The sequence below is a fragment of the Mus musculus genome, chromosome 6, assembly GCF_000001635.26.
Source record: "Mus musculus strain C57BL/6J chromosome 6, GRCm38.p6 C57BL/6J".
Lineage (NCBI taxonomy): Eukaryota > Metazoa > Chordata > Mammalia > Rodentia > Muridae > Mus > Mus musculus.
Window position 1 is genome coordinate 102,179,545 of NC_000072.6, and position 13,072 is coordinate 102,192,616.

The 13,072-nt window shown below is 38.8% G+C and overlaps 1 protein-coding gene across 8 annotated transcripts in view; it reads right to left on the reverse strand.

Annotated features, from left to right (window-relative positions):
• The window catches only part of Cntn3 (contactin 3), a 401,311-nt gene that overhangs the window by 16,241 nt on the left and 371,998 nt on the right, over window positions 1–13,072 (reverse strand). For all 8 annotated transcript variants that reach the window (XR_001785107.2, XM_006505729.4, XM_006505725.4 and 5 more), the window contains one exon: window positions 7,496–7,682. Coding sequence is in view for 7 of the 8 variants with exons in the window: in XM_006505729.4 (XP_006505792.1) it covers window positions 7,496–7,682 (187 nt within the window). In the remaining variant the exon portion in view is untranslated. The remainder of the gene's footprint in view (window positions 1–7,495; window positions 7,683–13,072) is intronic.

Below are 13,072 nucleotides of genomic sequence, written 5' to 3' on the forward strand. Positions count from 1 at the left end.
AAAGAACCTCTGGTGGAATCACCATGCCTGACCTAAAGCTTTACTACAGAGCAATTGTGATAAAAACTGCATGGTACTGGTACAGAGACAGACCAGTAGACCAATGGAATAGAATTGAAGACCCAGAAATGAACCCACACACCTATGGTCACTTGATCTTCGACAAGAGAGCTAAAACCATCCAGTGGAAGAAAGACAGCATTTTCAACAATTGGTGCTGGCACAACTGGTTGTTATCATGTAGAAGAATGCACATCGATCCATACTTATCTCCTTGTACTAAGGTCAAATCTAAGTGGATCAAGGAACTTCACATAAAACCAGAGACACTGAAAGTTATAGAGGAGAAAGTGGGGAAAAGCCTTGAAGATATGGGCACAGGGGAAAAATTCCTGAACAGAACAGCAATGGCTTGTGCTGTAAGATCGAGTATTGACAAATGGGACCTAATGAAACTCCAAAGTTTCTGCAAGGCAAAAGACACCGTCAATAAGACAAAAAGACCACCAACAGATTGGGAAAGGATCTTTACCTATCCTAAATCAGATAGGGGACTAATATCCAACATATATAAAGAACTCAAGAAGGTGGACTTCAGAAAATCAAATAACCCCATTAAAAAATGGGGCTCAGAACTGAACAAAGAATTCTCACCTGAGGAATACCGAATGGCAGAGAAGCACCTGAAAAAATGTTCAACATCCTTAATCATCAGGGAAATGCAAATCAAAACAACCCTGAGATTCCACCTCACACCAGTCAGAATGGCTAAGATCAAAAATTCAGGTGACAGCAGATGCTGGCGTGGATGTGGAGAAAGAGGAACACTCCTCCATTGTTGGTCGGATTGCAGGCTTGTACAACCACTCTGGAAATCAGTCTGGCGGTTCCTCAGAAAATTGGACATAGTACTACCGGAGGATCCAGCAATACCTCTCCTGAGCATATAGCCAGAAGATGCCCCAACTGGTAAGAAGGACACATGCTCCACTATGTTCATAGCAGCCTTATTTATAATAGCCAGAAGCTGGAAAGAACCCAGATGCCCCTCAACAGAGGAATGGATACAGAAAATGTGGTACATCTACACAATGGAGTACTACTCAGCTATTAAAAAGAATGAATTTATGAAATTCCTAGCCAAATGGATGGACCTGGAGGGCATCATCCTGAGTTAGGTAACACATTCACAAAGGAACTCACACAATATGTACTCACTGATAAGTGGATATTAGCCCAAAACCTAGGATACCCAAGATATAAGATACAATTTCCTAAACACATGAAACTCAAGAAAAATGAAGACTGAAGTGTGGACACTATGCCCCTCCTTAGAAGTGGGAACAAAACACCCTTGGAAGGAGTTACAGAGACAAAGTTTGGAGCTGAGATGAAAGGATGGTCCATGTAGAGACTTCCATATCCAGGGATCCACCCCATAATCAGCATCCAAACGCTGACACCATTGCATACACTAGCAAGATTTTATCGAAAGGACCCAGATGTAGCTGTCTCTTGTGAGACTACGCAGGGGCCTAGCAAACACAGAAGTGGATGCTCACAGTCAGCTAATGGATGGATCACAGGGCTCCCAATGGAGGAGCTAGAGAAAGTAGCCAAGGAGCTAAAGGGATCTGCAACCCTATAGGCGGAACAACATTATGAACTAACCAGTACCCTGGAGCTCTTGACTCTAGCTGCATATGTATCAAAAGATGGCCTAGTCGGCCATCACTGGAAAGAGGCCCATTGGACACGCAAACTTTATATGCCCCAGTACAGGGGAACGCCAGGGCCAAAAAGGGGGAGTGGGTGGGTAGGGGATTGGGGGTGGGTGGGTATGGGGGACTTTTGGTATAGCATTGGAAATGTAAATGAGCTAAATACCTAATAAAAAATGGAAAAAAAATAAAAATAGACACACTACAAAATGGAAAAAAAAAAAAAAAAAGAAAGCACATGGTGGAACTTGTGGTTCTAGCTGTATATGTAGCAGAGGATGGCCTAGTTGGTCATCAATGGGAGGAGAGGCCCTAGGTCCTGTGAAGGTTCTATGCCCCAGTATATGGGAATGTAAGGACTAGGAATGGGAGTGGGTGGGTTAGGGAGCAGGGGGAAGGGGGAGGGAATAGGGGATTTACAGAAGGGAAACTTGGAAAGGGCATAACATTTGAAATGCAAATAAAGAAAATATCATTCATATATATATATATATATATATATATATATATATATATATATATATATAAAGAAGTCCATATAGTTCTGAGTGGAATCATAAAAATAATCATGATTTTACTCTCCTGCAAATTTGACTATTCAAAGATAGACAACATAATGCCTAGTTGCTATATTGCTACCTAGAGGAGTGGCCTGGACTAAAATGGTGTCACTACAAATAGTGGCAGAGGTTAGAGTCAACCAGTATTTACTGGGTCAGACAATGACTACTGAAATGAAGACAGAGCTCAAGAACTAATAAAACATTAATGGAAAGACACTTGAAGGAGTTGGTATATTAGCCAAGGGGAAGGAACAGTACAAAAACACCTATGGGCTGGCCAAATGGCTCAGTGAGCCAAAGTACTTTCTGCCAAGACTGATGGTGGAAGATGAGATCCAAATTTGACAAGTTATCCTCTGATAGCAGCATGTTTACTGTGGTACTAACACCCACACTATTGACTCATACACAAATATGAAATGAATGAAATATAAATTTAAAACTAAAATAAACAAATAGATACAGCATAGAGCATGTGTGCTGATGACCGTGGGTATGAACATGAATAAAGCAGGGAAAGAGACAGGACTATTGGGAGGTGCCATGCTATATAAGTTCAAGTATGGCAATCAGGTAGCATACTGACGTGTGAAGATCTGAGAGAGACAAGGAGTATGTCTCATGAATATTTAGAGGAAAATTTGTCTAGGCATAGGGGGACAACAAATGTTGCAGTCCTAAAGTGAATGTGCAGTGCACAGTGAAGAAACAGTAAGAAATGAATGAATTGGAGCAAGAGCTGGAGGGTGAATGTCTGAGCCTAGGTGGGGGTATTTCAGGGATTTAACATTTATCATCAATGGATGGGAATTGAACGGAAAGTTCTGAGTAGGAGTGTGATAGCCACAAGATCATCCTAGCTTATGAAAGGCTAGCACTCCTGAACAGTGAGGGGACATTTTTAATCCCGGGAAGGACAGAAGCAGCTTGCTCATTGCTCCAGAGTAGCATTTGTGAATGCAGTGTGTGTGTGTGTGTGTGTGTGTGTGTGTGTGTGTGTGTGTGTGTGTATGTGTAAGAGAGAGGGGAGGGAGGGAGGGGGAGAGAGCATGAGCAGACAAGTGGAGGTTTGCATGCTATCAGGTACCTATTGAGGCTAGAAGATAACATCTGGTTTAGGATCTCTTCTTCCAACATGTTTGAGACAGTCTTTGGTTTTCCCTTGCATACTCCAGGCAAGGTGGGTGGAGGGCTCCTGGGGATGTTCTAGTCTCTGCCTTCCAGCTTGCTGTAAAGTGCTGGACTTAGCACATCTGGACTTTTGTGGGTTCAAAGGTCTTGGTCTCAGGGTCTCATGCTAACTCACTGAGCATTTTCCTTACTGAGCCATTCCTAAACCCAAGAGAAGTGGTTGATTCTTGATAAATTCAAAAGTCAATTCCCAGTCAGTTCTAGGAGCCAAAATTAACGGGGATAAACAGAGTATGTGCTAAAGTGTTTGTCAGACAACCTGAGTATAATGCTCACAACTCAAAATATGTGAAAGAGAAGCATCGTTTTCAAGATGTTTCTGATGTCCATACTTGAGCTGTAGCCTGTGTAGTCTTGCACAAACTCCCACACAATAAATTAACACACCACACACACACACACACACACACACACACACACACACACACACACCCTAATATAAAAGAGTCAAGATGCCTGTGATTTGGGACCTAAGGAATAAAACAACGAGCTGTTTGTTGGAATGGGGGTGTTATAATGTATGTGTCAAGATGAAGGACAGGAAGTAGAACTCAGCTTATGGAAGACTCAGTCTGAGATCCTATTAGATGATATTTGCCCGTGGTTTGAATCTGAATCCATCCATACTGCAAGCTAAACTGCTACTGGAGGTTCATCCCACAGGCTGTTGAGTGTTTTTCCTATAGATTCACTCTTACACAATCTGGACATGAGACTGTCAAAATGCCTTCCTTTAGAAATCAACACTTTCAATCGTTTTCAAGCAACTTACAAAATTTTCTCATTAGCCTCATCAGAACGATGGTGATAAGAGTTACTTTTCTTTGGCTTTTGAGTGACAGAATCTCGTCTTCAATTACCGAAGAGGCTAATTACTGTTGAGTCAAAATGCTTTTAGAAGGCACAAGTATTTGGATATAAAAAATTAAGTGTTTAATGGAAGCTACAGTACTTTGCTTGAGGATCCTTCTGTTATTTGACAATCAGAAACAACACCCCTACATCAGCACTGATGGAAATCCTGGCATGCTGAATTCCATGATTACAAGGACCCACAGCCTGCAAATTTTAAACTAGACTGTAAAAGCCTGCAGCATATATTTTGAATTCACAACATGCAGTCAAGAGGGAGTATATCTGATTAATAACAGTAGTTCAAGCTGGCTTTCTTCTCTAGCTTTCATTTATCCACCCAGCTATCCAGTCAGCATTTAATGAGAGGCAGCCATGTGCTTAGAATGGGCTGGCCACGGGGAATGGGTGCCTGAGGTACAGAGGACTCTCTGTAATGTTCATGAACTGGAAGGAGAAAACAGATACTACACCAGGATTCAAAACTGGTATCTCAGCTCTTTATAACTGCAACATACAGACGATTTCTTTCAATGATTATCATGGGAGTCTTGTCAAAATTGTTAACTAGGACTTGAAGGTAAACCTCATCAATGCTTAGGGTGATTACACAAAGCTGCCAGTAACAACCTCAGAAATAGCTATGAAAGATGCCGTCTTATTCTATTTTGGTACACGCTTTAAAAATCACTAGCACAATTAAAAAAGAATAGATGTTCTTTATATTCGATATTAAGATGACTGAGGAGCTTATGAAATTTCTCATACACTTTAGAAAACCATTGTTAGCAACATTTATAGAACAATGTGCAGATGTAGGTGAACTGCAGCACCAGGAGAATACTATTTTAGGGAGAGGGTTTATTCACTTGGTGAAATACCCATTAGACTTCAGTTGTACCAGGCCTGACTACCTCTGGGCATCTTACCCAGCCTCCAAGCACAGAGCAAAATCACCATCAACGCTGGTGTTGAAAGGGAGGTGGATATGAAGTATGTGAGGAGGAGACGCTGCTTTAGATGTTCTGGACGATCGCCCTATCACCTGCTCCACCGTCTCTTTGAGGGAATCTAAACCTCCTGGAGCTCTGCCTTTTCATTTCTAAAGTGAAGACACAAATAGCTTCCAAGGCATGCTTTCCATGAGAATTAGGTATCAGTACGCGAACAGTGTTATGAACTGTGAGCCGAAATTGCTCACAAAGTGTTAGCTGTTAAAATCATAATTATCATCATCGTTATGCATAAACTTGTCTTTCTACGATGGGTGTGGTTTATTTTTTCAAGACTTCATTTCACTCACTGTGTATTATCAAGGTATTCTTATTAATACATAGTTGCTCTCTTCCTTCTGTTTCCCCAGTTCACAAAGTTCATCACTGATGCCTCTGAGATCACCGTGTCTTTTCTATCATTTTTACAGTTATTATTTAGTGTGTGTACTTGTGTGTGTGTGTGTGTGTGCGCGCGCGCATGCCTGTGTACATATAAATGGCCATATCACATTGTGAAAGTCAGAGGACACTTGTCTTGAGATAGTTTATTATTTCTTGTTATGGTGTGGGGTCCGTGAAACTCAGGTCTTCAAGCTCAGAGGCAAGTACCTTTACCAAGTGAGCAATCTTGCCATCCCATTATGTTGTTTAAATTTTTTTTCCTACATAGCAATCACATTGATTAATAAGTCATAAGAAAGAGTCAACTTGCTTGAGTGTACTTTTCCACTCAGCACTTTTTAATTGAGGCTGGCTTTTAACATGTGAATAATGAGAATATTTAAGTTTAGTAATACTCAGTTATTACCAAGAGAGCCAAATATCTTTACTGAAGAGTTGTAAATACAAACCATTTTCTATTTATGTATTTTCAAATAGCACATTCTTGGCCTAACTATGTGTTATTCATAAGAGACTAGGTTACACTTTCCCTAGTAATTAGGTAAGGAAAATGTTAAATCCTCACATTAGTGGATTGCTTACAAATGAATGCTACAGAAGGGAATAAATGCCTCTGTTGCTACACTGTTGCTCTGTAGCGCTCATTATGCTAATAATTTGCTAGTCACACTTTCTCTTTTTATAAATAATGCAAAGATAAACACACAAATTTCCTCTATCAAATGGCAGTGGTTAATTAACATCTAAAGTAGTAAGATTATCCTTCATGTATATTTTAATTTATCAATATTATACTATTGCTTGCCTATAATATTCATCTATATATTACTGGCATTCTTAGCCATTTAGGCAATGAATATATGATTTCAAATAAATTTGAACATGGAAGTCTACAAACAGAATGTATCCACTCAAGTGCCCACTAAGAACAACAGTTGTCTCTTTTCTATGTAAACTTTGTGAAACAAAGAGATGTACAGAACTAAATTTAGAAAATAAAATAAGAAAAGCACTATCCACAAACAAATCTATCAGCATTCTGACAGTCCTTAACCCCCTGTGCCTTGCTTGCCTCAGTCTTAGAATTGAAATCAGAGGGGAATGATCATTAAGTATTTGGGCCATAGAGTTTTCTCAGCCACTGTTAGCTTTGATCACAATGACAGTAACTGAACAGTTCATTCAACTTAGAGTGAATGCACTGTGAGTAAGTGACTAAATGCAAATAGCTGTCTTTCCTGATGACTAATTTAATAGCAGCATCACCAAAGCTCACGAGCTTCACTGTGAATACAAAGGTAACAAAGACTGGGCTTGAAGACAAAGTTGGCATTGCTGGCAAGAGTTTTCAGTGTGCATCTAATCAGGCCATACAGTCTGATTATTGTAACCTTTTAATTCATTTTGGAATCTTTTAAGTAATATAAGGGAAAAAAGGCTTAGAAAGCAGGCTTGCAGACACTACCTCCAGTTATCATGTTAGCCCACATTTCACAGAATTAAAAATTAACCCATCGAAACCAAATCCACATAAAGGGAAGAGTAGATAGACTACATACCCACAAGTACATTTCACCACGATGTACATTTATGTTCATGTGGAGGGTCTACTTAGAGAGGTAGGGATATTGTGAAGGTAGCAATGGAATTTCATTGCTCAGTGGGATTAATGCCTTGAGCTATCTATTCAGGTGATAAAGGAGGCCATCACTGATAATGAAGAGTCTTTTTCTTCACGTTCAAAAAAGTGGAAAAATGAGATTGAACTTACGGGTTTTCTTGGTGGTCGCATTAACTGTGGCGCTGAAGGGACCAGCGCCTGCGCTGTTGTAAGCCCGGACAGCTGTGTAATAGGCCAGGTTGCTCTTCAGGCCTCGGAGCACAGCTGATGTCTGATTTCCTGCCACTTTCACTTTGCGGGATGATTCTTCTTCTCCTCCATTGTTCCAGTACCGCACCTGGTGGACAGCAGACATAAAGCATGCAAACAGCTGGACCCAATACATCCCTTTCCAGAACTCAGTCATTTTCATTAATGGCGGTGCTATGATGCATTTTCTTGTTTATGCCACCAATATTCCCAAGAGACCCACTATGTGCCAGGTGCTGCACTCAACCTTGTCACAGCTGTTGGTATAGAGAAGAAGCGAAATGAGGGAAGAGTTAGAGAATGATCCTATACACAAATGAAGCAAAGAGACATTTAGGATGCTAGGACAAGCAGAGTACAGGGTTGCAAGAGGGAAGACAGAGGAGAGACCCACACACCTAACATCAGGCTGTTCCCAATTCCATCATTTGTCAGGCTAGCCTAAGGTCAGCTCTCCAATGCTGGAGTGCATTCATGAAGCCTGAATACACTCCATAGGGAAGTGGAGATTCCTTTTGGGAAGAAAGTGATGTGTTGGGGGAAGACCTGAGAAAGCTGACTGGCAAGTAGAGTGTCCTCCAACAATGGCCAAACATTAATAGGCTACCCGTGCATGCAAGGCCGGCAGCAAGGAGCAGGAAGTAGTGAAAGCTGCTATTAATCATAAACAGGCTAACCTTGTCACGTCGAATTTTATTATTCTGTGATGTGCTAAAAGTAACTTTGGATTTATTAAATAGGCATATGCATAAATGGTATAAGGATACAAAAATAAAGCAGTGATAAAATTTGGCAGAAAGAGGAGTAATGAGTGATAGTGTAAAAACTTTTTCCAGAGCACTGCGGGGACTGGACAGTTGGTAAAGTGCCTGCTGCTTAAAAGCATGATGATGTCAGTTCAGATCCTAAGCACCCATGCCAAGTACAGGGTGTAGTGACAGGCACCTGTAACCCGAGTTCTAGGCTACACACACATGAGAACCTCTTGGGGTGGCTGGCCAGTAGGTGTAGGGCAGTCAGTGAGCTGCAGGGTAAGGTGTCCTGTGTGAAGTGAGGTGGAAAAGACACTGCAGAAGAAATAGACATCGATGACCTCTGCTGTTTACAGGCATGCTACACACACACACACACACGCACACACACACACACACACACACACACACGAAAACACAAAATATATGTACATATGTTTCCTAAGTACTTTGCATATGTGCTATAAACTGTTGCTCTCTTTGTTCATAAGCTTAGATTCTTCAGGAAGTAAAAACAAATTAACAAAGACAAAATATAGAAATCAAAAGCTTATGCAAAATAAAACTAAGCAAAGGGCAGGAATAAGAATAGTTACTAACATTTGCTCATTTAATCTAAATAGAAAAGTTAACAGAGATATAAAGAAGACTTGGAACCTAATAAAAACATATTTTGTACTTCTGTAAACATATATGCTTGTCCTTATTTATTTATTTATTTGCAAAAACAACCTTTTGTTCTAGTATCCATTTTTAAAACCTTGATACTAACCTATAACTATAAAATAATTGTTATAATTGCATAACTACCTGTAGTTTGAACATAATAGCAACAGATCTCTACACTCACAATTTTAATGACAATATCCATTTCAAAGATGGGGCAATCTCTGTAATGATGGGCTTAGCTCTGTCTGATCAGAAGCTTTGGAGGTTATAGGTAATTAAAAAGCAAAGCTGTGGTAGTCCAATCGTTAGAATGCTGATCAAACACGCACAGAGCTTTATGTTCAATACTCAGCAGACCTGGAAACTGGGTGTGTTGGCTCACACCTTCAATACCAACCCTCTGGACCTAGAAGCAGGATGATCATCACTAAGGCTATCCTTCGCTACATAGCAAATCAAAGGGTAGCTTGGGCTAACGATGGTACATGATGAAAAGTGAAATGTATAAAAATCAGAGCTGTAATTATTGAGTGAAATTGCTCAGCTTTAAGATTTGCTGTACAATATTCTGTAGATCAAACAACGCCTGCTGACTGGTTAGATAGGACATTGGTTTTAGCCACCAGAGCAGGAAGATATTAGAAGTTACCATATGTTTTTTTTCTAAAAAGCGCATATAAATTTATTCATTAAACCTAATATCACAATATAAATCTCATTTACATTTTACAAAAATGTTTCCAAAGTACCAAGCTAAATAGTTCAGCATTCTTTATCCTCTGTGCCTTTTGTATTTCAAGCCTCTTTCCTCATACATGAGCTGTTTTGAGTTATTTCCATGCATTTATTTTGAAAAGAATTACTCGTTTTCATGAGAATCTTAGTTGGGGTATCTGAACCCAAATCCTTTGGTCTGAAGTAAATATGATTTTCTTTATAAATCCACTGAGAAGAAAAATGTTAACAGACACCAAAATCTTTTATAAATATTATATCACCAATACTGAACACTGTATGTACCATGAGGTTTCGACGACCTGCCCTTGAGAACACTGTCTAGCTATTTTCCTAGAATGACATCTAATCAATAATTATAATAAAATGTTATAGAAAGCTGGAAAGCTTGTGGCATGGGATATAGCACAGGTTGGGAAAATATTACATAAATCTGGGTTATAATAATCTTTCCTTAATAGATGACACAGGAGAGGGATGGAGGAGTTTGCTAACTCAATCAAGATGTTGTTTAACTTCTGGTCTCTTGTTAGTTTCTAATATATGAGCCTTTCTTTTGGTGAGACATCAAATTCCTTCATTGCAAACTGCCTAAAAAATGTTTTCTTAGGAGACTGATGAAAAGAAGAATTAAAAATAATTCATAACTGGGATGTGAAGTCTAGTTTTATAAATCCATTTATAGAGAGTACTTGAAAGTTCTTGTTAACAATACATGTTGAAGTACTATGACCCAACTTTGTACATTGAAGGAGGGCTTCATCTTTAGATCTGAGTTGATGAGAAGTGTTAGAAATATTTAGATGCAGAGAAAATATGTGACAAACTTGTACATAATAATAGTCATTGAAGCAGGCTAATATTTTTAGATAGCTCTAAAAAGGCGAATTAACATACACATAACCTGAACTTAAACAAGCAATTAGAAATTTCCTATAAGCAGATTTTCTGTAAGTGTTCCAATATGTTCTGCAACATATTGCTTAAAAACATATTTCTCTTTTGGTGAGTTTATTGTTTTCTTGTTGTTTGTGGAGCTAGGAATTGGAGTCTAGGACCTTGAACATATAAGAAGCCTACCTCTGAGCTATACTTAATTCTGGGCCTATTTTTATTTTTTATTTTGAGAGTCTCAGTACGTTGCTTGAGTTCAAACTTACTACACAACCCAGGCTGGCTTTGAACTAGCTATTCTCCTCTGTCTTCCACGGAATTAGCTGTATTAGCAGACCTAGCTGCCAAAAAAAAAAAATTAAATTATTCCATTCTCCACAGGTTATGTTCTAGGTTCAAATAGGAACAGCACTCCCATGGAGAGAATGCAGTATCTCCTTGCAATTATACAGTTTATAGGTACAGTCACTGCAGGGGTATGTGAAGAGCAAGATGTCTACAGAGGAGGAAAACACTGAACTGTATGCAAAAAGGAGTTGCTATGAAGTCAGAGAACACAGGCAGCTTCTATAAAAAAGGACCAGAGTGACTCCTGCTGTAAATGAGGAACTATACTTGGAGTCACAGGTGGATACAAGCTAACAGCCTACTAAAGGAGAGTAAAAAGTTATCATCTTCATGACACCCAAGTGTGCTGTAAAAAGGATAAATTAATTATGGGAGAATACATATAAAGGTCAGTTAAATTGGAAAAGTAGTGAGCAGAGCTCTTAGATATGAAAAAAAAATGATTAAAAAATGAAATCATGGATAAGAATGTAACTGAAGATGGATGGTGAGAACATTTATGTTAGTCCAGACATGGCCCTGAGAAATAGTAAAATCAGGAGAGGGAAGCTAAGAGACATGGAAGATAGGATGTAGAGTTCTGACCAGAGACCTGAATAAGGGAGCAGGAACAAAACAACATTCAAAGGGTGCATACATAAGATTCCGTAGAAGTTGATGGACATAGGCACTTTCATCTTGTAAACTCCTGCAGGGTTTGCTGTGGGAAAATAACATGAACGACCGCACAGGAGGAGAGGAGAAGGTGAACACAAGTGAACCACAGCTGGAAACTCGGCAGGTCCGCTTTACTTCTATAGCAGTAGTGAGCACTTACACCTTGGTTTGCTGGAGAAGAGGGTGTGTGTGTGTGTGTGTGTGTGTGTTACATTTACTTCATTGCTAAGGGCAGTCTCATAACACAGGCAGTGACTTATCTTTTCTCAGAGCTCTGTTGCTGAGCAAGTGCCCTCCTTAAAAAAAGCCCACTTTCTACAGTTTCAGTTACTGTCAGTGTGCCACAAGCTTCTTGCAAGTGTCATAGAGTAAGATGTTTTAAGTTTGTGTAACTGTTATTGAACTATATGATTCCAAATATGGTCATTTTATTTTTCATTTGATTTATTTAATAACTAGTTTACTATTAGTTACTGATAATCTCTTTTATATATAGAGTTTGTTTTATAAATTATATGTATATATATGGCATATATATATGGCATATGCATTATATGCCATATAGTATATGTAATATATGGTGTATATATAAATATATATGATATAAAACACACACATATATATGTATATATCTGTATATATCTGTGTATATATATATATATATATATATATATATATATATATATATATATAAAACATTATTATCCATGGTTTCAGAATTCCCCTGGGACCTTGGAATTGTTGAACTGTGAGATGACTTGGACCAACACAACTTACTAATATGTGTCTCCTTCCTTCATCAACCTGGATATTAGATCCAGGCCTCTGAGCATCTATGAACCAGTGGTGCTTTAATTTGCTGTTGAGATAATACAAGTTTGTTTTGGTTTTCTTCTGAATTATAAAACCATTTTGCTAGCCTATACAGTTTTATCTGGTTACATAAACAGAAGCAAACTGGAAGAATGTCAGGAGTGAGAATGTTATCTCTATCTCTGAAAGTAATTTGGTTACCTGAAAGTGATCCTCCTGCTGCAAGGACCCTTTATTATCAGTGCAACAGAGATTTCTCTTAATTTAACAGTAAACTGAAATGCAACACATAAAGATGTTGTGTTGAAAAATGGTGCCTTTGCACAGACATTAAAGAATAAATATTAAATCAAGAATACCTTTTAAATAGATGAAAGTGGTTATCTGTGTGCTTGGATATTTTTAAAAGGATGAATATTTTAACATAGCTGTTAACTCTGAACACATTGAAATAAATGGAAGTCATGTGAAAATGCATTGAAATGTTTTAGGAAACTGTCTACATTCATCTTTCACTCACGCTCAGTCTCTTGTTGGCCCTGGGAGAGTCATCGGGAGCAACTGCTCACATCAATCTAGCTCATTTCCTGCTCTCTTCTCATTGGATATC